This window comes from Rhinolophus ferrumequinum, chromosome 10 (genome assembly GCF_004115265.2).
Source record: "Rhinolophus ferrumequinum isolate MPI-CBG mRhiFer1 chromosome 10, mRhiFer1_v1.p, whole genome shotgun sequence".
Lineage (NCBI taxonomy): Eukaryota > Metazoa > Chordata > Mammalia > Chiroptera > Rhinolophidae > Rhinolophus > Rhinolophus ferrumequinum.
In genome coordinates, this window is record NC_046293.1 from 6017350 (window position 1) to 6041519 (window position 24170).

Sequence of the window (24170 nt, forward strand, 5' to 3'; positions counted from 1 at the left end):
ACCAGGGCTGGGGACAGGATGGGGGGCGGGGGCGGCGTTTGGTCACTTTCTGATGTTCAAACATGTCCAAACACTTTAAGAATACATTTTATAATTTCTTTCCCAAGGTTACAGTATTGAGAAATGCAGGATTCTTGTCAGAGCTGCTTAAAAATAACCTTTATTCCCTTCAATAATAAATGAAAAATTCACTGTTGAGAAGATTGGGCTGTTGCTTGTGTCAAAAATATACCTTGAGGGGCGGCAGCATGGCTCAGTTGGTTGGATCAACAACAAGGTTGCCGGTTCAATCCCCGCATGGGATGGTGGGCTGCACCCCCTGCAACTAAAGATTGAAAACGGCAACTGGACTTGGAGCTGAGCTGCACCCTCCACAACTAGAATGAAGGATGACTTGGAGCTGATGGGCCCTGGAGAAACACACTGTTCCCCAATATACCCCAATAAAAAATAAAAAAAACAACAACATACCTTGGTTTAGAAACCATGATCCAAGCCCCACTGTCTGGTCTGTGTGGAGAACAGTGTTGTGTGGACTTCACCTCTCCTAGGAATGAATAGCGTTACATTTGTAACAATGTCGTCAAAAACAAAGGACATTTCGCTCTGTACTGACTGTTATATTATTAGCATTATGGGAGATTGATAACGTAAATCGTTTCTTCAGGTAAAAAAAGTAAAGAAGAAATATTTAATTGGAAATGGTATTCGCCTGGGTATTGATTTTGGGGATAGAAGGGGAGAATAGAAACAGGATATTATAGAGATATGTTTTCTGTATTCTCTTTGGTACCTGGTATATGGAATTGCTGGATCATATGGTAATTCTATTTTTAATTTTCTGAGGAAATACCATCCTGTTTTCCACAGGGGCTGCACCATTTTACATGCCCACCAGCGGTGCACAATGGTTCCGATTTCTCCACATCCTCTCCAACACTTTTTTTTTTTTTGATAGTAGCTATTCTAAAGGGTGTGAGGTAGTACTCGGGTATGAGGTGGTACTTGTGATTCGCTTTTCCCTCATGAGTTGATGCTGAGCATATTTTCATATGCTTGTTGGCCATTTGTATATCTTCTTTGGAGAAATGTCTACTCTAGTCCTTGGCCCATTTTTGAAATAGGGTTTTTTTGTTGTTGCTGTTAAGCTTTAGGAGTTCTCTATATATTCTGGATATTAATCCCTTATCCTATATGCGATTTGCTAATATGTTCTCCCAGTCTGTGGGTTCCCTTTTTAGTCTGTTGATAATGTCTTGATACACTTTTTTTTTAATTTTCATGAAATCCAATTTGTCTATTTTTTCTTTTGTTACGTGGGACTTTGGTGTCATAACCCAAAAATTATTGCCAAATCCAATTTCATGAATTTTTTGTCCCATTATGTTTTCTTCTCAGAGTTTTATTGTTTTATGTCTCACATTTAGGTCTTTGATCCGTTTTGAGATAATTTTTGTATATAGTTTCAGGAAAGGGTTCATCTTCATTCTTTTGCACGTGGATACCCAGTTTTCACAATACCGTTTGTTGAAACGACTGTGCTTTTCCCCCCACTGAATGGTCTTGGCTCCCTTATCAAAAATCATTTGACCATATCTGCAAGGGTTTATTTCCGGACTCTTCTATATTTCTCATTGTGCCAATGCCACATTCTTGATTACTGCAGCTTTGTAGTAGGTTTTGAAATCAGGAAGTAGGAGTCTTCCAGTTTTGTTCTTTTTCAAGATATTTGGCTATTCAGAGTCCCTTGAGATTCAGTAAGAATGGGATAGATTTTTCTATTTCTGCAAAAAAAAAAAAAGTCATTGGGATTTTGATAGAGGTTGCATTGAATCTGTGGATCATTTGAGGTACTATTGACGTTTTCATGCTACTAAGTCTCCTAATCCATGAACATGGGATGTTTCCATTTGTTTATCTCTTAATTTCTTTCAGTAATGTTTTGTAGTTTTCATTGTACAAGTCTTTCACTTCCTTAGTTAATTCCTAAGTATTTTATTTTTATGCTATTTAGAATTAGTTGTTTTTGTAATTTCCTTTTCAGATTGTTTATTGTTCATTTATAGAAATGCAACTGATTTTTGTGTGTTGACTTTGTATCCTGTTACTTTGCTGACTTAATTTCTTAGTTCTAACAGGTGTTTTGTGGACTCTTGAGGATTTTCTACATGTAAGATCATCTGTAAACAGAGATAATTTCATTTCTTCCCTTTCAGTGTGGACACCTTTTTTTACTAGTTGTTCTGGCTAGATCTTCCAGAGCTTGAATAGAAGTGGTGAAAGAACTTTCTTGCCTTATTCCTCATCTCAGAGGAAAGGTTTTCAGTCTTTCACCATTGAGTATGCTATTCCCTGTGGGTTTTTTATCAATGGCTTTTGTTATGTTGAGGTAGTTTCCTTTTAGTCCTGGAGGGCGCAGCTCAGCTCCACGTACAGTTGCCGTTGTTAGCTGCAGGGGGCGCAGCCCACCATCCCTTGCGGGAGTCCAACCGACAACCTTGTGGTTGAGAGCCGGCCATTGACTTCATTCTAGCTGCGGAGGGCGCAGCTCGCTGGCCCATGTGGGAATCAAACCGGCAGCCCCGTTGCCCAGAGCTCGCGTTCTAACAAACTGAGCCACCCGTTCGCCCCCGCTGTTGGTTATTGATGTCACAGAATTACATCTTGACATTGTGTGCCCCCAGACATCAACTAATAATTCTGTAAATGCATTATTCTCTTAACTCATGTAGAAAACAAGGTTTGGAGTCACAAACCAAAGTTACAGTAATACTAGCTTTTACATTAATAATTGGGTTTTTCCTTTAACTGTATGAATCTCTTAAATCATGTAGGAAACAAAAAGTACAGTCACAGATTATTGTTACAGTAATGCTTGCTTTTATAATTGCCCTCATACTTACCTTTATTGAGATGTTTATTTCTCCAACAGCATCAGTTACTTCCAATTTCCTTTCCTTTCACCCTGCAGAACTCCCTTGAGCATTTCTTGCTTGATAGGTCTACTGGTCACAAACTCACTCAGCTTTTGTTTATTTTTGGATTGTCTTAATTTCTCCCTCACTTAAAGGGCACTTTTGCCAGATACAGGATTTTTGGTTTATAGTTTATTTTCTTTAACTACTTGGAATATATTGCCCCACTATCTGCTGGCCTTCAAAGTTTCTGAAGAGAAAGCTGCAGAAAATGTTACTGAGGATCACTTAGGACAATTTACTTCTCTCAAGAGTCTCTCTTTGACTTTTGCGAGTTTAATTTTAATGTGTCTCAGTGTGGATTTCTTTGAGTTCATCTTACGTGAAGTTCGTTGAGCTTCTTGGATGTTTATGTTCATGTGTTTTATCAGATTTGGGAAGTTTTCATCCATTATTTCTTCCAAGATTATCTCTGCCCTTTCTCTCTCTCTTCTCTTTCTGAGACTCCCACAAGTCCTGTGTTAGCCGTTTAATGGTGTCCCACAGGTCCCTTATGCTCTGTTCACTTTTCATCAACCTTTTTGTTGTTGTTCCTCAGACTCAATAATTTCCATTGTCCTATCTTCAAGTTCACTGATTGTTTCTCCTGCTTGCTCCAATCTGCCTTTGAATCCCTCTAGTGATTTTTTTTTCCTGTTATTATACTTTTCAGCTTCAGAATTTCTTTTTAGGCTTTCTGTGTCTTTATTGATATTTTCATTTGTTCACACATTGTGGTGTTTCTGTTTTTGTTTTGACTTTCTCCACATCATTCTTTAGTTCTTTGAGCATCTTTAAGACAGTTCTTTTAAAAGTTTTCGTCCAGTGTATCTGCCATTAGGTCTTTTTAAAGGACAGTCTCTGTTGATTTATTTTTTTCCTTGAAAAGGCCATACTTTCCTTTTTCTTTGTATGCCTGTCAGATGCTCCCCCTCCCCCAGGGTGTGTGCTTTTTTTTTTTTTTTTTTTTTTTTTTTTAATAATTGTTACAGTCTATCTGTGCCTAGGATAAGCCTGAGGTGTAAAAGGTGTAAACTTCAAGTCCTCTCACGGTCTTTTCTGAGCCTTTCCCTGGGAATGTATGGTCACTTTCTAATTTTCCCCATGTATGCAATTGTTTTTGAATGTCCCAGTCTTTAATGTCTGGCTCTCAAAAGGGGAAAAATTAAATCCCCAGGAAGTTACATCAGCAGGGAGACGGGGGTTAAAAACAAAGGCTGCCTACGTGTTTGTCTCCACCTCTGTGATCAGAAGCAGCAAGATCCCCAGTACTTGGAGGACAGAGGGTTTTTTTGTCTACCCTGGCTTCTGCAGGTTTGTGTGCAAGCTGCTGCAGGACCAACCATGTGCTCGCTGCCTGCCGCTTCACTGGAGTGGGGATAGGCAGCTGCTCTGTGCTAAGAGCCGAAATTGACCAGAAGTAACTGCAGTTTACCATCCAAGTCTTTCCTTGGAAGCTGAAACCCTGCAACAGACTCCAGAGTTCCAGAATAGTTACAGCACACAGATATGCCAGTGTAATTGTTGTCTAACTGGGGAGACAGACTCCTAGTGCTACCTTTTCCACCATCTTCCCAGAGTCCCAAAATGTACATTTCTAACAAGTTCCCAAGTGATGGCTGATGCTGCTGATCCAAGGACCCCACTGAGAACCATTGAATTAAACTCTTTAAGGTCCTTTCTTTAAGGCTCTATTATACGATGCACGGTCTGTCTTCTCTGCAAGCAGTGTAATAAATTAATTGTGCTTTTTAATTGAGAGCAAGCATTTTATTGACATAATTTCCTGGTGAGGGGTGAGCTTGCGTTCCTTATGATAAAGACAGGGCTGTGGGCTGGTTCAGGGCAGAGAGGTTGGGAAGCCCTGCAGGCGACAGAAGAGCACGTGTTGCGGTAGGAAGGGAACAGACGTAGTTCAGATCCGAGCTTGATCACCTCTCTTTCCTGTCTGTAAACGTGTGTGATGACAAGTCCTGCTCTGCAGGTTGCTTTTCGTACATGGTCTTTGTGAAACACCTAGCGTGTGTGTGGCACATGGTTGTCTTGGGTCACATTTCCTGAGCACTTTTGATCCAGCCACTGTTCTAAGCCTGAGTTAACACATTTAGCACTAACAACATCTGAGGGAGATACCATGTTTCCCGGAAAATAAGACCTAGCCAGACAGTCAGCTCTAATGCATCTTTCGGAGCAAAAATTAATGCAAGACCCAGTCTTACTTTACTACAACATAAGACCAGGTCTTATATTAATTTTTGCTCCGAAAGACGCATTAGAGCTGATTGTCCGGCTAGGTCTTATTTTCAGGGAAACATGGTAGTATTATTAGACCCATATTTGCAGGTTAGGAATTTGGCCAGGAACACAGACAGGAAGTGGTGGGAGTGACTTAGATTGCAGAGCCCACACACTTGACTTCTACAACAGTGCCTCGAATACTAAGCCCTTTTCTGTATTGATATTTTGGCTGCAAGTCACAAAATTCAACTAACAGGTGAATTTTTTTTTTTAAATGTCCTCCCTCTTAATCAGTCTGGAGATGACGTGTGCCTGGGGGTGGTTGATTTAGTGCGCAGCAATGTCACCAAGGATCCAGGTTCTCTCTATCCTGACACTGCTGTCCTCAGCAGGTTGAGCTTTGTGTTTAGAGCAGTCCCCTCATGGTGATAAGATGGCTGCAAGAGATCTCACCATCCCATCCTCTAGCCAAGCGAGAAGATGCCTCTGGTTTTTAAGAGGGGCGAAAGTTTCCCAGAAGCCCCTTTCCCTGCACACTTTCTACCAGAAATGCTGGCATACCCCTTTCGAAATGGACACCACTAATTGAGGTTCAGCACGGGGTGGGGAGGGCCTGGGGCACAAGTCCTCTGGTAGCCGACCCTGTGGGGCTCCTTTCGTAAGAAGGGCTGGAGCAGCAATGGCTGCGGGCGGCGGGCCACTGACAAGTCAGCCACACTGGTTCCCCAGGCTGACCGTGAGCCCTTCTTCCTGGAGGTGCTCTGTGGCACCGACAAAAGGAGATAAAGTCTAGGGCTCCCCAAAACGCTGCCAGCTGGCCTGGATTTACTCCAGGCCAAGTAATCTTTTATTTCTTGGCAAAGGTGTGAGGGCACATGGTGAACACTTCTGATTGTCGGCCTCCAGAGGGTGTTGCTTTTCTGAAAGGAAGCCAGGCCCTGGGAGGGCTGGTCCTGTAGCCCTTTTCCTGCCCCATTTGTCCCTGGAGGATGGATGCCAGGGGAGGTCAACCCAGGTCAGCTCTGCTGGAGCAGGTTACTTCCCTTTCTGATGCTTCAGGCACCTCATCTGGGGAGTGGGGGTGCTACGGGGTAGTTAGGAGGCCTGGTGAGGTGGTCCACGTCCATCGCATCAGGTCTCCCTATTGCTACATTCGTGTGGTTTTAGCATCAGCATCAGCGTGAGGCGACCTTGACCCAGCTCCCTGTTGTCCTCCTGCTCCTGCCACTGTGAGTTGGCGGTATTCGTTCCCGGGCCCGTGCAGGTGGGCTTCACTCCCACTAGGTGAGGCCGGCGAGCCACGCTGACCCCTGATAGGCTGCCATCCGGGGCCTGCCTTTGTGTGGGAAGAGGAAAGGGGGCGCCCTTTAGTCACTTCCCGCCGGAGAGGATATGGTCACCCGGGAGCCTTTCTTTTCCACAAGTGCAACTGCTTAGGGAGCACTTTTATTTTTCCTAGAATCGGGAACCCAGTGCCTGTATGTTCCCGGTAGCCTTACCTGGCTGTGCTTCGGTCACCAGAAGAGCCTGCGTCCTTCCTAGCAGGCCGGTGTGGCTGAATTTTACAAATAGGATTATTGATGATAGGACCCGTTTTTCACGCCGAAGGAGTGAGCGCTCGCTCACAGCAGCCACTTCAGGGAGATGAGAGATGGGCCCCACTTTAAGGAAACCTGACCATATAAGGAGGAGCTTCTCAATTACAGAATAATGTCTCGCTTAGCCAGAAATTCATGGCAGTTTTCCTAGTGCATTTAAAATAGGATTTATGTATAAAAATACCATTTGCACACAGGAGCCCATATTTTCTGAAAAGGGAACTATACTTGTATTGGGCATTTGGGATAAATAGAATAAAAATAAAACTTACAAATATAAGAACTGGAAACCAAATTCCACTTTTAATTCTGAAAGGTTTATATATAACTCTACTATCTTACCCCCTCCTCCTACCCCAGACTTCCGGAAATAAGCAGGTGAGATCTGCAGGCATTCAAGATAGCGGTGGGGAAGGAGGAGACAGGCAGGCATGTGGCTGGGTGCGGGGAGCAGAACACCAGCCAGGGCTGAGTGCCCCCTCCACCCCACCCCACCGTGGTGTTCCGTGTGATTTATTTGTGAGCATTTGTGAGGCTCGGCCTAAAACGTCACTACTGGATCTCCTCCATGTGTGGTCAGTGAGTGGCGGTTAGAAATTCACCCGCTCATCCCGCCACCACGAAGTCCTGTAACCACAGGGACATGTGCTGAGGTCTGACTAGGGGGGTGTGAGGACGGCCTGGGGGACAGGGCCGAATCCGGGATGCTGACGTGTGTGACTTTTCCTTTCAGAAATGTTCCCACTGCCAGGAGGCAGGCGCCACCTTGGGCTGCTACAACAAAGGCTGCTCCTTCCGATACCATTACCCGTGTGCCATTGACGCAGGTAAGACGGCCGCAGACCCTGTGTGTCCAGAGCATCTGAAGGGGAGGACAGAACATTGTGAGTCTCTGCCCCTTTCCCTTCCTTACAGTGCTTTTTGTCTCTTCTGACCCTGTTCTGTTTGTAAATTCTAAAGGAATGCAGAGACGAGAATACAAAGGAGTGAAATGGGGTCATTTTTTATAATAACAGTTTTATTCATATAATTCACACATGATTCACCTATTTAAGTGTACCATTCAGTGGTTTCTAGTATATTCACAGAGTTGTACAACCCGTCACAATAAATGTTAGCACATTTTCATCACCTCATAAAACTTGCCCCTCCCTTCACCTCCAGCCCCAGGCAACCACTAATCTACTTCCCGTTTCTGTGGATTTGCCTATTCTGGACATTTCATATAAATGGAATCATACAATACATGTGGTCTTGGTGACTGGCTGCTTTCCCTTAGCATTATGTTTTTCAAGTTTATCCACGTTGTAGCATGTATCAGCACTTCATTCATTTTTATTGCCAAACTATTTTATTATAAGGATATACTTTATCATTCATCATTTGGTGCACATTTAGATTGTTACACTTTTTGATTATTACGAATAATGCTACCATGAGTTTTCAATTCACATACAAGTGTTTGTGTAGACTTAATGTTTTCAGTTCTCTTGGGTATAAACCTAGGAGTAGAATTACTGGGTCATATGGTACCTGTTTAACCTTTTGAGGATCTACCTGTTAGAATGTTTTCCAAGGTGGCTATACCATTTTACATCCCTCCAGCAGTACGCGAGGGTTCCAGTTTCTCCATATCCTCACCAACACTTACTATTACCTTTTTTATTATAGCCATCCCAGTGAGTATGAAGTGGTATGTCAGGGGTTTTGATTTGCATTTCCCTGGTGGCGAATGATGTTGAGCGTCTTTGATCAAGTCCAATTTATCTATTTTTTCTTTTGTTGCTTGTTGCTTTTTCTTGTATCTTAGAAACCATTGCCTAATACAGAATCACAAAGATTTACGTCCATGTTTCCTCCTGTAAGTTTTGCAGTTTTAGCCCTTACAAAGGTCTTTGATCCATTTGAGTTCATTTTTATATGTGGTGTAGAGGAGGAGGAGTCCGACACATGATTTTGCACATGGATTCCAGTTGGCCCAGCACCATTTGGTGAAAAGACTAGTCTTTCCTCATTCAGTGATTTTGGCACCTTTGTCGAAAACCAATTGGCCATAGATGTGTGGGCTGATTTCTGGACTTTTCACCACCACAGTCTTGATTACTGTAGATTTCTGAGTCCTTTGTAGTTCACATTGGGAAATGTGAGTCCTCCGATTTTGTTCCTTTTTTTTCAAGATTGTTTTGGCTCTTCTGGGTCCTTTGCTGTCCCATGTGAATTTTAGGATCGACTTGTCCATTTCTATGAAACACAGCTGTTGAAACTTTGATGGAGTTTGCATCGAATCTGCAGATCAATCAGGGAGTATTGCCATCATAACGTTAGTCTGCCTTCCAACCTATCATGGGATGTCTTTCCATTTATTTCAGTCTTTAATTTCTTTCAACAGTGTCTTGTAGTTTTCATAGTATATGTTTTACACTTCTTTTGTTCAATTTATTCCTAAGTACTTTTTTTTTTGGTGTGGTTATAAATGGAATTGGTTTCATGATTTAATTTCCAGATTGTTCTTATGACTGTAGAGAAATACAATTGATTTTGGTATATTGATCTTATATCCTGTAACTTTGCTCAATTCATTCATTAGTTATAATAGTTTTTTAGTGGATTTCTATATACAAGATTTGTCATCTGCAAATAGATAGTTTTACTTCTTCCTTTCCAATCAGATGCCTTTTATTTCTTTTTCTTGCCTAATTGCCTTGGCTAGAATGTCTAGTATAGTTAGTGTTGGATAGACGTGGCAAGAGCTGACATCGTTGTCCTGTTTCTGACCCACTAAATGTGATGATAGCTGTGGGTTTTTCATAGATGTTCTTGATACAGCTGAAGAAGTTTCCTCTGTTCCATGTTTGTAGAGTGCGGGGTGTTGCATTTTGTCAGACATTTTTTCCAAGTTCATTGAGATGATCAGAGCTGTGTTTTGCAGTGTGATAACTGTTGTAAGAAGGGAAACCTTTTGTCTGAGAGGTGCCCTCCAGTAATTGGTGTAGAAGACTTGAGTTCTGACTCTTCAACAGCCTGGGAGAATCCTCTTTCTTCCTCTGAAGTCTTCTCTCTTCAGTGGATAGTTGCACCAGTTACTTTTTGAGCATTGGATGTATCCAAGACCTTCACCCAGCTGGCCCTCTTATGGTGCTCACAGTTAGGAAGAAGAGAGAGAAAAATGGAAAGAAAACAGTACAGCAAGTGGCGTGGCACTTGTTATCTCTGAAGTGTTTCCCGGCTTCTGAGGGGGGAGCATGACTACATGGGGGCACCTGTGCTGTCTCTAGGAGGTGGGGTTTGGTTTGGATTTGGCAGGGGAGAGAGGGCGTGGCTGACAGGTGACGGAAGCAGGTACAGAGGCATGAGGCACATGGAGAGGGATCCGACCAGCTTAGAAAGAATCTGAGTTCATCTCGACCACGCTCCCCTCCAGAGAGCGGTTGTTCAGCACGTCTGATGTTTCCTTAAGCACGTCCTCCTGCCTCTCACATCCTTTTCTTGTCCCCCCTTTCCCTCTTCCCTCTTCTTTCCGAGTTTCCATAGAAGGAACAGCTAAAAAGAACAGGAAAGGTACAGAAAGTTAATGCTTATGTCAAAGTTAGATTCTCATAAAAGTGTGTGTTTGCACGCGCTGCAGGGTAGCTGGGCCAAGGTGCCTTGATATGTCAGTTCAGGGGGCTTCAGTCTCTCCCTTTCATTCTCTTCCTTCCCCTAAATGTATCCACGCTGGGTCTAAACTGTACCTCACCCTGGGTTGTGGTCTGGCATGTTCTATAGAACAGCCGTTAAAATCCTCCTCTCTAAGAGCCAACCGTTGCCTTTTCTCATTTTCATGTTGCCCCTAGTTACATCAGAATGTTTTATTTTCTGGTTATTTAAGCTTTGTGGTTTTTAAATGAAAATTCTTAAGTATTAAGTTTTTGGCAGTTGTAAGTTTTCCGTGGGGAATACTGTAAGAGTTGACTGTCCCAGGCAGAGGCTGGGTAAGAAGTGGTCTGCACTGAGGCTCTGCTCGGAACCATCAGGTGAGCACAGGCAGGTAACCCCGTGCCCCACAGGGGTGCACGCCCTGTCTGGGGCACCAGCCAAGTCAGGCACGAGGCTCGCGCCTACCTCCTGCTCCAGTTTCTTAACAGAGCTTTCTGCGATGTGGGAATGTTCTAGATCTGTACCCTCCAGTATTCTCCAGTAGCCACAAGCCATGTGTGACCATTGAGCACTTGAAATGTGGCTAGTGTGAATGAGGAACCGCATTTTTTATTTTATTTTATTGTTTTTAAGATTTTTTTTTTTTTATTGGGGAAAGGGAACAGGACTTTATTGGGGAACCGTGTGTACTTCCAGGACTTTTTCCAAGTCAAGTTGTTGTCCTTTCAATCTTAGTTGCAGAGGGTGCCGTTCAGCTTCAAGTTGTCCTTTCAGTCTTAGTTGTGGAGGGCGCAGCGCAGCTCCATTGTTAGTTGCAGGGGGCGCAGCCCACCATCCCTTGCGGAAGTCGAGGAATTGAATTGGCAACCTTGTGGTTGAGAGGACGTGCTCCAACCAACTGAGCCATCCGGGAGCTCAGCGGCAGCTCAGCTCAAGGTGCCGTGTTCAATCTTAGTTGCTGGGGGCGCTGCCCACCATCCCTTGGGGGATTCGAGGAGTTGAACCGGCAGCCTTATGGTTGAGAGTCCACTGGCCCATGTGGGAATTGAACCAGCAGCCTTCGGCGTTAAGCACAGAGCTCCAACCGCCTGAGCCACCAGGCCGGCCCTATTTTATTTTTTTATTTAAACTTAAATTTACATGAAATTGTGTGGCTAGTGGCTGGACGGCTAGTGGCTGGACAGCTAGCGGCTTAGCGCCACCTTAGTCAAGTTCTGCCGGTGGGGTTGGGGTTCTCCGGGAAAGGCGCAGGGCTTTTCCTCCTCTCCAGGGGAGGATGCCCATCTGCCACCTCGCACCACCAGCAGGGAGGCAGGGAGCTGAGGGTTTGTAAGCCAGTGACACTTGTCCCTCTCTGTGTCCGAGCTGTCTTGCACAGCCTGCCCAGGTAAGTAGGTAACGGGTATCCAGAGAGGCGGGGAAGCTGCCTGGGTCAGCGGGGTCAGGGCAGACTTTGACCTCTGGCTTTGCTGGCCCAGCAGCTGCTCTGAGTGGAGAGTTGGCACCAAAGCAGCAGCTTTACAAGGTGACCATGTCTTGGGCATCTCTGAATCTTGTTGATGACGCAAGTCACAGTGACCCAGAGGCCTGTGCTGCCCTGGGGGGCAGCTGCTTGTATTTGTCCCTTCCGATCTTCTGGGGAGTTTTATTCTGTGTGTGAAGGACCTGACTAACCAGGAAAGGCGTTCACTGATTGACGTTGTTTCTCATTATAATGGAAATAAGTCCCTGAGCTGAGAGTCCCTCAATGCAGAGTCAGGAAAAGTTGGACCTTTCCACCTCTGCCTTGTTGCCAACCGATCAAACCTTTACAGAGCTGTTGGTGTCTCAGGGACAACTTTGATTACTGGGGACATCTCCTTAGAAACAGAATCTTTGTTTCATGAGGCTCTGTGACTCCTGCAGCTTTCCTCCTACCTGATGTTGATCCTGCATTTGTGACATCATGGTTAGATATTTTGTGCGGCTTGTATGTCACAGGCACAGGATTTGGCTCCAGGTGGGAAATGCAGTAATGAGAACATGAGTGCTGGTTTAAAAAAATAAAAAAATATTTCATGTATTTAATGCAATGAGCCACAACAATTAAGACCCAAGGAAGAAAGCGCTGTGCTGGCTCATTAATAATTGCGTTGTGCGTAAAGAATCTTGCCTGGAGGGGGTTCACCTTCTACCCTCATGAAGAAGCACAGCTGGGAACTTCACTTTCTGCAGCTACCCTTGCAGCCGCCTTTCAAAGCGGCTTTGTGCTGCAGACTTTGATCTCACAGCCCAGGGTTCAGATTCCTGGGTGGGTCATTAGGAGCGGCTGGCGTCTGGCCCCTCCCTGGAGAGGCCACTCTGCATCACGGACACCAGTTCCACGGCCTTTCTGTGCCCTGCTCTGGGTTCTGCCAACTAAGTAGAACTGTAGCTCTGAGGTCAGTTGTCAGTGAGCTGGAGACACTGTCTGAGGCCTGGCATCCAGGGGACATTCCTGACACCTTCGTCCCCCTTCCTCCCTCCTCCATCTGGAGCTTTCCACCCTCAGCCTGGGGTCTGTATGCACACGTGTGGGTCTCGGAGGCTCCATGCCGCTTGTTACGAGGGCCTCCGCACCGCAGAGTCCACTCTGCCATTAAGCTCCAGGACGGCATGAAAGTGGAGTGCACTCTGGGGCACTGAGATTGCGTGTCTGGAGGCCATCTTGGTGACCAGCCACCTTGTGAGTCTTTTCCAGCTTGTGTGACGATCCAGTGAGTCGCTCACTGAGACTTCGCAGTGAAGCGCTGACGAGGCCCGCTGGACAGTGCAGGTTATCGCCAGGGGCCTAAAGGAAACATTGAGAGGCTGGCTGCCTGGCTGTGGGGCCAGGCGCCTGTTCAGAGACTCAGAAGACGTTTATTGCCCTCCCTGCCGCCCTTGGCTCTTCCCCCAGCAGGGACTGGTCCCCGTGCCCTTCCAGGGGTCAGCTCTCCCGCCCAGGTGGCGCCCTGCCAAGAACAGGACCTGCTCTTCCTGGAGGCCTGTGGGTATTACGAGGACAGACCGACCGGAGCGTTTGTCCACAGCGTTCCTGCACGGGCGGCCTAGCCAGAGGTGGACACCATCTCTGGCAGATTTGTGTGGGAGACTGAGGTTTCGAGAAGTACCTGGCGGTAGTTCCAAGTTGCCTTTAGTGTGTACTTATGTTGTTTATTTCTTTTCTAAATTTTTTAACTTAAAAGGGACTGTGTTGTCTAATTTTAGACGTATTTTACTACTGGTCCTTCACACCTGGTCACTGGGGCTGTGAGGGGCACTGAGTCACCTGTACCAACTAACATGGTCCCCTCCTAGTTTCTAAACCGCAGTGGCATAAAGGCGGCCAGGCCCCACACGGGCTCTGCTGTTTCTCTTTGGCCCAAACTAGAGACTGCCAGCAAGCAGTCAGCGCTGCCAAAGCCCAGGTGAGAAGAAAGTGCTTCCCTGAGCACCAGTTGTCTGCCTCCTGCTGCTCATAAGCTCTCTGGCAGATTGGAGCAGCAGGAGCCTCGGTCACGCCGTGTACTTGTGGGTTTTAAATTAACACATTTCATTTACCTCCATGCTATGTGCTTGCAGGGGGAGGGGAGGAGGTTAGCGGCCTTGCTGCCTTCCTGGGCCCTGGGGCTGGCCTGGGAGCTAAGAAAGCTCACTCTGAGGCCCTCCCAGAGTCCAGAGGGAGGTGGTGATGGTCCAGGTCTAAGCCAAATTGTGGACAGGTCTTTTCTGATTTGTGTAGGGTAAGAGGATCTCACAATATTTCATTTGTGTATTCCCTTGCTTACTACTATTTCATTAGAAATCTGTGGGTACACAGGCTTCTAATCTGGACCTCAGTTTAAACCTGAGTTAAATTGTAAATTTAACAAGGCTAAGTACCATGGCTGCCCCCCCGCCATGGTGCCTGGGGAGCCATCTGAGAAGGTGCGATCAATATTTATTAACATTCTGCCACCGCACCGCGCACCAGTGACCTGGCTGTCGGCCTCCGGGAGCTGTGCTGGGCCGAGTGAACCCATTAACGAGATTCCCGCGCCTGCGCCACGTGCTGCCCTTGTGCCGTAGAGCTCAACTCACCTGGAGGTGGACGCGCGTCCTTGCTGTCATCGAGGATGCTGTCACCGTGTTAGAAGTGAGAATGAATCATTTTCTCCAAGGAGAAAGCCCCCTCGCAGGGGTTCAGTCTCCTCCGAAGCATTCAGTGTGGATTATGGAGCTCGCGTGGGGAGCTTCTCCCTGTCTCCATGGGTTGTAGGGCGAAGGGGACAGCAGGGCTCAGGCCTGGCCTCTGACACGTGGCTCCCGACAGGAGAAAAGGTGCCTCCAGATTCAGTGTTCTCACCAGGAGGCGTTGGCTGTAGAATGGGGCTTAACCTACAGTCGTGGATTTTAAAAACAACATTTATTGGAGATTATATTTGATTATTAAAACAACATGATAATATCATGAGAATACAGGAAAATATAAAGAAAATTAAATCACCTGTAATCTTACCACCCAGAGAGAACCGCTGTTATACTTTGGTAGATGTCCTTTTTTTAATGCATATAAAACATTTTGATAAAATTAGGTTTGTACTTACCCATTTATGTACCCTGGTTTTTCAAGCAGTTTTTCATCGACTGTTTCCCACATACCATTAACTATCTAGGAACATTAATTTTTCAAGTGACTGATAGTCCATCATATTGCGGTATTGTAGTTTATTTGGGGGTGTCCCTGATGTTTTCCCATCAGACACCGCAGTGTGCAGGCCTCTTAACGCCACGTCTGACCCTGTGCGTCGTGGCCAGGTGGCCCCACTCACCTGTGCTGCCCACCAGTCCCGCCTGACTGTCCCCTTCTGTCTTGCAGATTGTTTGCTACACGAGGAGAACTTCTCGGTGAGGTGCCCCAAGCACAAGGTGAGTCAGAGGCCCAGGGAGCCTGTTCTCCCAGCAGGGCGGGAGGGGGAGGAGAGGGCTCCTCCTGAGAGGCCTGTGGACACTGGGGGACCGAGTCCAGCCCGCCAGGCCTCTCTCGGGCTGCCAACAGCTCCTGGCCCTGGGAGGGCAGAGAAGCCTGGTGCTGGAGGGAGCCCTGTGGCGTGGGGGCGGCTGGGACAGTTGTGTTGGAGAGAAACGGGTTTGTCTGCTTGTCAAGAGAAATTCGAAGATCAAACTCAGTCAGACTACAGAGTTCCACTTAGTGTAATGGAACCCGGTTCACAGGTTGGCGTGAGGTAAGATTGGTTGTAGCCTTCGATACATAAGCAAAGGCGTTTTCCCAGACCAGGAGAAAGTAGAGTGAACTCCAGTGCTTGAGGAAACGCACAGTGTCTTCCAAGGTTTCCTTCAGCAGAAGCCACTCGTGGTCCGAAGTTGGCAGTGGGTGAGCTGCTACTGCTCGTTTCCTAGCTGGTTCAAGAGGTGGCGTCTTGGTCACCTCTTTTAGGAAAGGCTGGAAGAGAAGGGGGCGAAGGGTCTGTTTCTGGGACACACGGATGTGTGTGGAGAGGGGAGACACGGAGAAGGAGGCCTAGGAAAGGCCTGGGATGGTGGCGGCCATCACCACCTGGAATCGCCCGCAGTGCCTCGCTCTCCTCTGGCTGAGGTCACACTGACACCTGGTGGTCACTGGCCGCTCACCGTCTTCAGTCTCCAACGAGGGCCAGAAAGTGCTGGAAAGGTTATCCTGACAGGTCTGCCCTCAAAACGCTTCTAAAAGACGCACACTTAATGCTTTTCTTTAACAAGTAGTTCCGGAGATGGATCATAGGATCTTGTCGTATTCTCTTTATTTTTGCTTGATATACATGTTTCTGTTTTGAAAACTTCCCTTTTTGAATGGTCACATTTTGCCTCAGAAAACCCTAAGTATCTCCCGTTTGTCACTCAATACTGACTCTGCCTTTTCTTTCCTTTCCATGTGCCGTTCCTCTCCTCACCTCTGCCCTCCCTGACCCCACGCTCGTTCTTCTGCCCCTCCTGTCTTGTCTCCGTGGCTTTGCCGGCGTCAGCCTCCCATCCCATGCCCTCTCCCCCCCTTGCAGAACAAGACAGCGAAAGGCAGCCTCAGCACAGAGCAGTCGGAGCGGGGGTGAGGGGGGCAGTGTGCTCGTGGGATTGGAAAGTACAGCAAGCACAGGTGAGTCGGGGCGTCGCCCCAGCTGGACGCCGAGTGGGTGTCATGGCCTCTGCCCTCCTGCTCGCCCCAGGCCTGGCTGCACCACCAGCTTTTAATCACGTGGACTACCAAGGTGAAGAAGACCTTTTGCCGTTTGTTGCTTAGCTCCCCAGACTATCTGTGGAAGGTGGCGTGGCTTTAAAACTGTCCCATTGCCCCTTGGGGTTCAAGGTGACTATTCTGAAATCAGGCCTTGCGTGTGGTCTCCCTGACGCTTCCAGAACGGACCCTCGGGGGTGGGGCGCTGCGGCCAGCAGCCCTTGCCTCGTCCCCATCTCGGATGGCTTATAGCCAGAGGCCTTTTTTTTTTTTTTTTTTTTTTTTTTTAATTTATGCCATGTTTGTAAAGTTTATGGTGGGTTTTCTTTTGAAAAACAAAAAATTCCCCAAGTTTTGTTCGGAATCTTTTTTTCCCCCAGTACTATGAAGGATTCTTTTTTGCAGAAGTACAAAGGGAAGGAAAATCCCCTCAAAGACGTAGTAGACTTGAGCATCTGATCTAATTTTACTCTCAAAAATCTCAAGAGATTGGGTTGTGCTTTTTGTGAATGCGTCTGTGGGCTTGTGGTCAGGGTTGGCAGCGTGTGTCTGTGAAAGAAAGCAGGATTATGGGACTTGTGGCTCTAGTGGCAGCTGGTCCACTGCTTCCTGCTGGCTTCCTCGTCCTCCCTGGGCAGCTACTGAGGGATAAGGAAAATCGATTGTAAAGAGAAGAAAAACAAAAACCGAAATGTAACCTGGACACTTGCTTCTACAGGATGGAGTGGGGTCCAGTTGTTCCCAGAGTGTTCCTTAAGGGACTATTTCTCTTTAAAGGAAGGCTTCTGTGTTGCCTCCAGGCTCCTGAGACCCTTTGGGGGTCAGTATCCCATCCCTGACCAGTCTCTGGAATGTTCCCTCGCCCTTGTTACAAGCGGGGTTCTGCCTTTCTCAGAAACACCTAACAGTAATTGGAGGGAAAAGTAGAATCCACCTCAGAATGTGGCAGCTTTCCTCCCCTTGAGAGTCATTGTTTCTTAGGTGAGTCCTGGCGCCGCCTGTTGGGGTCACACCCTCTGCTCTGCTGTGTGATGAGTGTGACTGCCAAGGGCTTATCGTGCTTTCTCAGGGGCTGTCAAGTGGGGACTTTGCAGTTGTGCTTTTCTCTCTACCTCTCACAGGCAGTGGGGTTGGGGGAGCAGAGCAGGACGGGTGGTTGTGTCACAAGAAGCAAACGGCCAGGTGGACCCCTTGGACGCCGTGGGCAGCAGCCACTGGCTCTGCAGCACCGCCGGCCAGGACTCTGCGGCCCTTTCTCGCTGTGCAGCCCTCAAGGCGAGAGAGCAGCCTGGCTGGCTCTTCAGGACAGTTTCTGTTGGCCTTTTGCGTGTCGCTGAGCTTGATGGCATCGCTGTGCCTGGGCAGGCTCTGCCGCCGTCCCATGGTTCCCCTGCCCAGCCCAGGCTTCGTTCTGTGGGGACCACGATGAATATTCTGGAATGGTCCTGGAAGCCCTGGTTAGGAAAAAAGAACCATTCGCAGTTCATTGCTGTTTTTTGCCCTGGAATTGCCCCTTGTGTTTGAGAAGAAGAGGAATTCTGGGCCCTGGGCCTGGGGGGCAGGTCTCTCCTCGGGAATTTTGTTTTGTTCATCATCTCCTTCCACTGCACCTGCTCCTGGGCCCTGCCAGCTGACAGCCCTCGGCCCTTGGGTAGTAAGCTTCATTCATTCCTCAGAAGCTTGGCGTCCTGTTCCTGTTCACACACAAGAAACTGCAGCCCTCAGTGACTAAATGGCCTGACCCATTAGTATGGGGCGGTTTCGAGTCTTGGAGGAAAAGGACAGACGTCCTGCATCCAGGCTCGTCTACCTGAAGTGTTTATCTCGTAGGCTGTCCCCACAGGGCTGGGCCCTGGTCCTGGTTCCTCAGGTCAGCGGTCACGTTCAGGGCGGTCGCTGCCCTTCAGGCACCGAGGGCACCCTCAGGCCTCTGAATTGTGCAGAAACCCCCGTGAGCGGGGACTGGGACACAGCCCCCACCCTAAAGGAGCATGCATCTGGGGTCTCGCTGGGGACAAAAAGCCACCGTCTCTGGGTATCCCAACCAGGCAGAGAAGGGACAGTGGGTGTACACGTGCATCCCACTGCCTGGTTCCCCACTTTCTAACACAGAGTGATTATGGAAAGTGCGGGGCGACCCGGGGCAGGCCACTTAATGTCTCTGTACATCAGTTTTTTCTTCTGTAGCAAGAGGACTGACAACAGCCAACCGTCTGAGGATTCAGCTAAAATGTCTGCAACGTGCCCAGCACAGCCTGGCGCGGGGTGAGGCATCAACAAGTGCTTGGTGCGCCGCTCTCACAGCCACTGGTCTGCCGTGCTCACGCGTGTAGGGGGGTGGGGAGGGTCAGAGCTGCAGATGGATCTGCACCTGCCCCATCTAGCAGGAAATCCCAGGCCTGGGGCTAGGGGCACGAGCTCCCATCCCCCACCACCCTCTCCCCCAGCATTGGTGAGGTACCTGGCACTGGTCCCTGGCCAGGCCAGCAGTGCCAGAGAGGAAAGGTCCTTGGGCAACCATCCAGGCACCACCTCCTGCCCGTTTATGAGGGTTTGTGACAGGCCTGTGGTTGCCTGCTGTGTCCTTGTGCTGACATCACCTCGCCGGCTCCATGTGGCTGGTGACAGCGCAGCCCTGTACCTGTCTCTGCTCTGGCCCTGTAGTGGGGGAGGCCCCACTCCCCCTGCCAAGCCCCCGACCCAGTGGTCGGGAAGCAGGAACCTCCATCCGCTGCTGCCTTGTCCTGGGTGCCAGGGGCTGCCACCTGCACACACCAGCTTCCCTGCCCCAAGCAGCTTCTGCGGTTGGAATGTCATACACAGGCTGCCTGTGTATGAATGAGTATCATGTCCTAGAGTCCCCTTCCCCCCAAGGCTGGCCCAGGGGAGCCCTGGGATTACACCCCAGAGGAGAACTTGACTGTCCACTTCTCTCCACCACCCCACCCCCACCCCAGACTTGTGCACCTCCTGCAGCCACCTCCCCACGCACGGCTGGCTCAGACCCTGCCTCTCAGTCACCACACCACCTCTAGCAGACCTCCCTCCGATCCTATCCCTTCTCCACTTCAGAGGTTCTCATCGTTTTAGAATTGAGCCCAGATCCTAACTGTGCCTCTGGAGGCCCATGGACGTCCCCAGCGAGGTTCCTTCAGCTCTCAGAGGCCAGGCGTCCTCCCTCCTGGCTTTTGCACTTGAGTTAGTTCCCTGGGGCCCAGTCAGGAGCTTTACTGGATGTGAGCCCGAATCCCACCACCAACCTGCTGCGTGGCTTTGGGCTACGTGGCGTGTGTCACCTCTCTCAGCTCCACCAGTATGGGGTCAAGCTTCTGTGTTATCATGAAATAACATCTGTAAAGCTCCTGGCATAGTATCAGGCACATAGTAGGTGCTTCAAGAATTTTTTTCCCATTCTCCCCACCGAAGGGACAGTTTTTTAGAAGTAACGCTGAGAAGTTAGGGTCCCGTTACATTCAGGGTATTCTGTATTTGGGCCAATCTCCTATCAGAGCCTGGGGAAAGGGCCTGTTGGCAAGGCTGGAAGGCAGAGGTGACACTGACACAGCCTGCCAGTCATGCAGACCCTGGGTGCCGAGAACATGCTTCATGCTGAAGCTGGGGGCAGGGGTGGGGACCTGCTGTTGTGAGGGGCAGGGTAGGCTGCAAGCCTGACTGCTGAGCATCGGGGGACGGGGCATGTCCCCTTCACACCAGTGTCCCACACCCCCAGAAGATTTTGCCCCCCGGTCATTGCTTGAGATCCCCCATTAACTCCACCCTTCTCATCACCTTTACAAAGGACCTTTGGTTCCTGGGGTGGCATCAGAGAGGGCTGATTCTCCCCTCTGCTGGCCACCTCAGCCTCAGGAAAACCAGAGTGCAGCGGGGATGCCTGGACCACGAGGGCTGGCGTGACCTCCAGGGCCCAGAGCCACCTTCAGGACTAGGGAGGGCACGCTGTCACCATGGACATCCCAAGGATGGCAGGGTGGCTCAGCTGCTGGCCCATGTTTCCAGGGCCTGGCAGCTAGACTCCCGGGTTTTACTCAGGGACAGTGTCCTGCTGTCTCTGCGAAGTGTCTTCCTATTTACTCGTCTTTTCTGCCAAGCAGTTAGGACCCTCTTTCTGGCAAAGGCAGGCATATGTATGTATGTGCTCTTACGTAGAACGTTCCTAGCTCGTGCACAGAACAGCCTTAAATTTTGCGTATTAGTAAGTTTTATGGGAACTGAAAAGGGATGGGATGCCCAGCTTTTCCTGAGGTTTTTTTGGTGGTCGTGGTGGTGGAGGGCACCAAAGAGGGTTGGAGGAAGCAGCGAGGGGAGCCCCCCTGCGCCTGGAGAGTGAGTGGGCCGCCGCAGCTCTTGGCTTCAGGTTTAACTTCTCTGGACTGAATTCTTTGGAAAGCGCTTTGTCTCTGAGACCTTTGTATGCGTAATGACCCAGGAGGCATCCAGTTCCTGCAAGGCCACCTACCCCCTTCCAGTGGTCAGCACCTGCTTCCTGAGCCTGGAGCTTGGGCTGGAAGAGGAGAGGCCTGCACTCCCAGCAGAGCTCATGGGAGAGGGCTGTTACGTATGAGAACTGACTCAGCTGGAAGCAACTAGGAAGTGGTCGTAGCTGGTTCTTCCGCCAGTCAGCGGGGTGCTCTGCCACCTCTGTGAGGACCGCTCCGTGCCACCAAGTGCTGAGCCCACCACATGCCCCAGGTGGACGGCATCACACGCGAGGGTCACCCTGAGAGCTGCCCCACCTGGAAGGTCAGGGTGTCCTCTCCTGGTCTCTGTTCCTTCCTTGTGCAGGGGAGGCGGACGCTCCTGAGTGGAGGGCCACTCAGTCCAGTCGCAGCACAGCTGCAGGTCATTGCTGCCCTCAGCCGTGTCCTGGGCCCAGAGCCGCGCAGTGGCCCCACCACTAGTCTGGGATGTCTCCCATGCCAGCAGCCCATTGAGGGGTGTGCGACCGCTGGGCCCACCCTGCACAAAGCCCCCTCCAATGCCACCACTGGCTGCAGGAGCAGTGGGGGTTCCCAGCACTCAGTGTCTGTTCTGTCTTCCAGGTAAGACTGTGGAGATGAGAAGGTGGTGAACACTCGTGATGGAATGGAAATCGTCCTACTGTGCAGCCACACCCCACCCCGTACCGCCCCGACGTGCCTGCCCACGCCAGCACTTCCTCCTAAGTTCTTACATCACACTCAAACCGGTGACACCACAGGAAAGAGACCCAAGAAGTTGGAATGGCTGTTTCCATGGACACAATCTCCATAGTGACAATGTGGGGGGAGGGGGGAGGGGTTGGGTGCTGGGAAAGGGTGGGGGGAATTAAACGGGAGGGATAAAATATATATATATAAATCTATTTTTAGTCTGGAAAGACTTTGTTTAAATGAAAGGTGCGCTATCCCTTTTGACTCTATTTTAAAATTATCTAGTTAACAAACTCCAAATTTGTTCCAGTAACAGTGAAATTTAAATGTGAAATTGAACTGAACAAACTCATCTCATACAGGACGGGGTGTGTGTGGCTTTGATCGGAGCCTGTCCCTCACCAAGTCAGAGAACTAGACCCAGGACGGAAAGCAGACCAACCGCACCAAAACCATCCTTTTGTCATCAATTTGTCTCAAAGTGGGAAGCTTTTGGGGGGAGGGAAGTGGGGACGGTCCATGTTTTCAAGAATGGGAGAATGATGTTTAAAAACAAAAATAAATTTTTTTCATTTCCAGAAACACTATTTATTTATTACTTTTAAAGATTTTATCTTTTTGGGAGGGGTGAAACTGGCAGGTGCCCCGAGGTCACAGCTGTGTCCTGGGTCACTGTGGCCAGTGAGAGCTGCGAGTGCCCCACTGAGTGTGCATGGCAGGCAGGGTCAAGTGGCCCGCCTCCGGACACATTCCAGGCAGCTGTGTCCTGACCCCCGGGATGGACAGGCCAGGAAATCTAAGCTTAGGAATTGACACGGGACACTGTGGAGTGTGTCGGTGTGGGGTGAGCTGACCAGGACACCCAATTAACCCTTTTTTCTTTTTCTGCTTTCGTTTTTATAAAGGAAAAGGGGGCCTGTCAGTTGAGCAGCCCCGTGCTACGTGATTCTTTATGTTGTATTGTTTTGTTTTGTTTTGTAAATTGTATAATTTTTGAATATCTGAGTTTTAAAAAAAGAAGAAAAACTACAAAAAAAAATCTTGTTAAGGCCTTAAGAAGGGGTTAGTGCATCTTTCAGGGGTTACTCTGCCGTGGGGATAAAATAGCTGTTTCACAAACAGTTTTATTTAAAAAAAAAAGAAAAAAAGAAAAAAAATAATAAACTTCATTTTAACCTTGTTTCTCTTTTTGTTTAACATAAAGCACATGCGTCTTTTCCTCCTCCCATTCCAGCCCCTCCAACCCCCCCCCCCCCCCCTGTTGGCAGACACAAAACCAAAGGTGGCTCTTCCCTGCCTCTTGATGGGGGAGGATCTCAGCTAGTGTTGGGGGATGGTCAGATTTACTTAGGTTGATACAAGAACATATTTCCAATCAGCATTAATTTCAAAGATTATTAAAAAATCATGCAATGTTAAATGACTTTTTAGAGAACAAATACTGAAAGGAATGTTGTGAACTAGAAATAAGCAATTATAAATGAGTTCTTGTGTGCTCGTCAGGTTGGGGCTGCAAAAAAGGCAGATTAATTTTGTTTTAATAGCTACATCAGGCAGTGGGGTCCATTCTCATTTCGCTCCACCAGGATGCAGGTGTGGGTGGATGTGCCGGGTGGGCCATGGGGCCCGCATAGCAATGACGGCTTTTGGAGCTTCTTGGCTTCCCGTCTGGGCTTGGCCTGGCATTAACACAGGTCACATGAAATTGATAGGTTTCAGGTGTCAGGGGCTAAACCACAAAACCTGAAGAATACGTATCTGGAGGAAAATATTTTCCTGACAGCAAATGATTCTTCGTCATTTTGTCCTTTATTCTTCTGTCCCCTTTAGACTTGCTGTTGATGCTTGAGCGAGGCACATGTGATTGTCCTAGGTCTTTCCGCAAACTGGCTTCCGAAATGACTGTTAACTGGGCAGTGCTCATGTCCCACACCCCTCCTGACCCAGCTTTCTGGCTTCTGCAGGAAGCGTCAGCTGCTCGCGTGCATCCCACCACTTTTGAGTTCCGTGCATTTATTTTAACAGACTTAACTTTTAGAGCAGTTTTAGGTTCACAGCAGTATTGAGGAGAAGGTACAGAGAGTTCCCATAACCCCCTGGCTCCCCCCACACAGCCACCCCCCCACTATCAGCATCCCCCTGCACAGTGTACACTTGTTAGTCTGACACATCATTGTCACCCGAATTCCATAGTTTCATTAGTGTTCACTTTGTGCTGTACATTCTGTCAGTTTGGACAAACGTATGACGTGTATGCGTCATTATAGTGTCATACAGAAAAGTTTCACAGCCCTGAAGGTCCTCTGAGCGCTGCCTGTTCACCCCTCCCTCCCCTTAACCCCTGACAACCACTGACGTTTTCACTCTCTCCATAGTTTTGCCTTTT

General features: G+C 48.5%; 1 protein-coding gene across 3 annotated transcripts in view; it reads left to right on the forward strand.

Moving 5' to 3' along the window:
- TCF20 (transcription factor 20) overlaps positions 1-22964 on the forward strand; it is a 92998-nt gene extending 70034 nt beyond the window's left edge. The window contains exons 3-6 of one of the 3 annotated variants that reach the window (XM_033116300.1): positions 7524-7617; positions 15285-15334; positions 16429-16556; positions 21695-22964. In XM_033116300.1, the coding sequence (XP_032972191.1) occupies positions 7524-7617; positions 15285-15334; positions 16429-16512 (228 nt within the window). In that variant the 3' untranslated portion in view covers positions 16513-16556; positions 21695-22964. Of the gene's footprint in view, positions 1-7523; positions 7675-15284; positions 15335-16428; positions 16557-21694 lie in introns of all 3 variants that reach the window. The other 2 variants (XM_033116299.1, XM_033116301.1) reach the window with 2 other exon arrangements.
- Positions 22965-24170: the final 1206 nt, after the last annotated feature.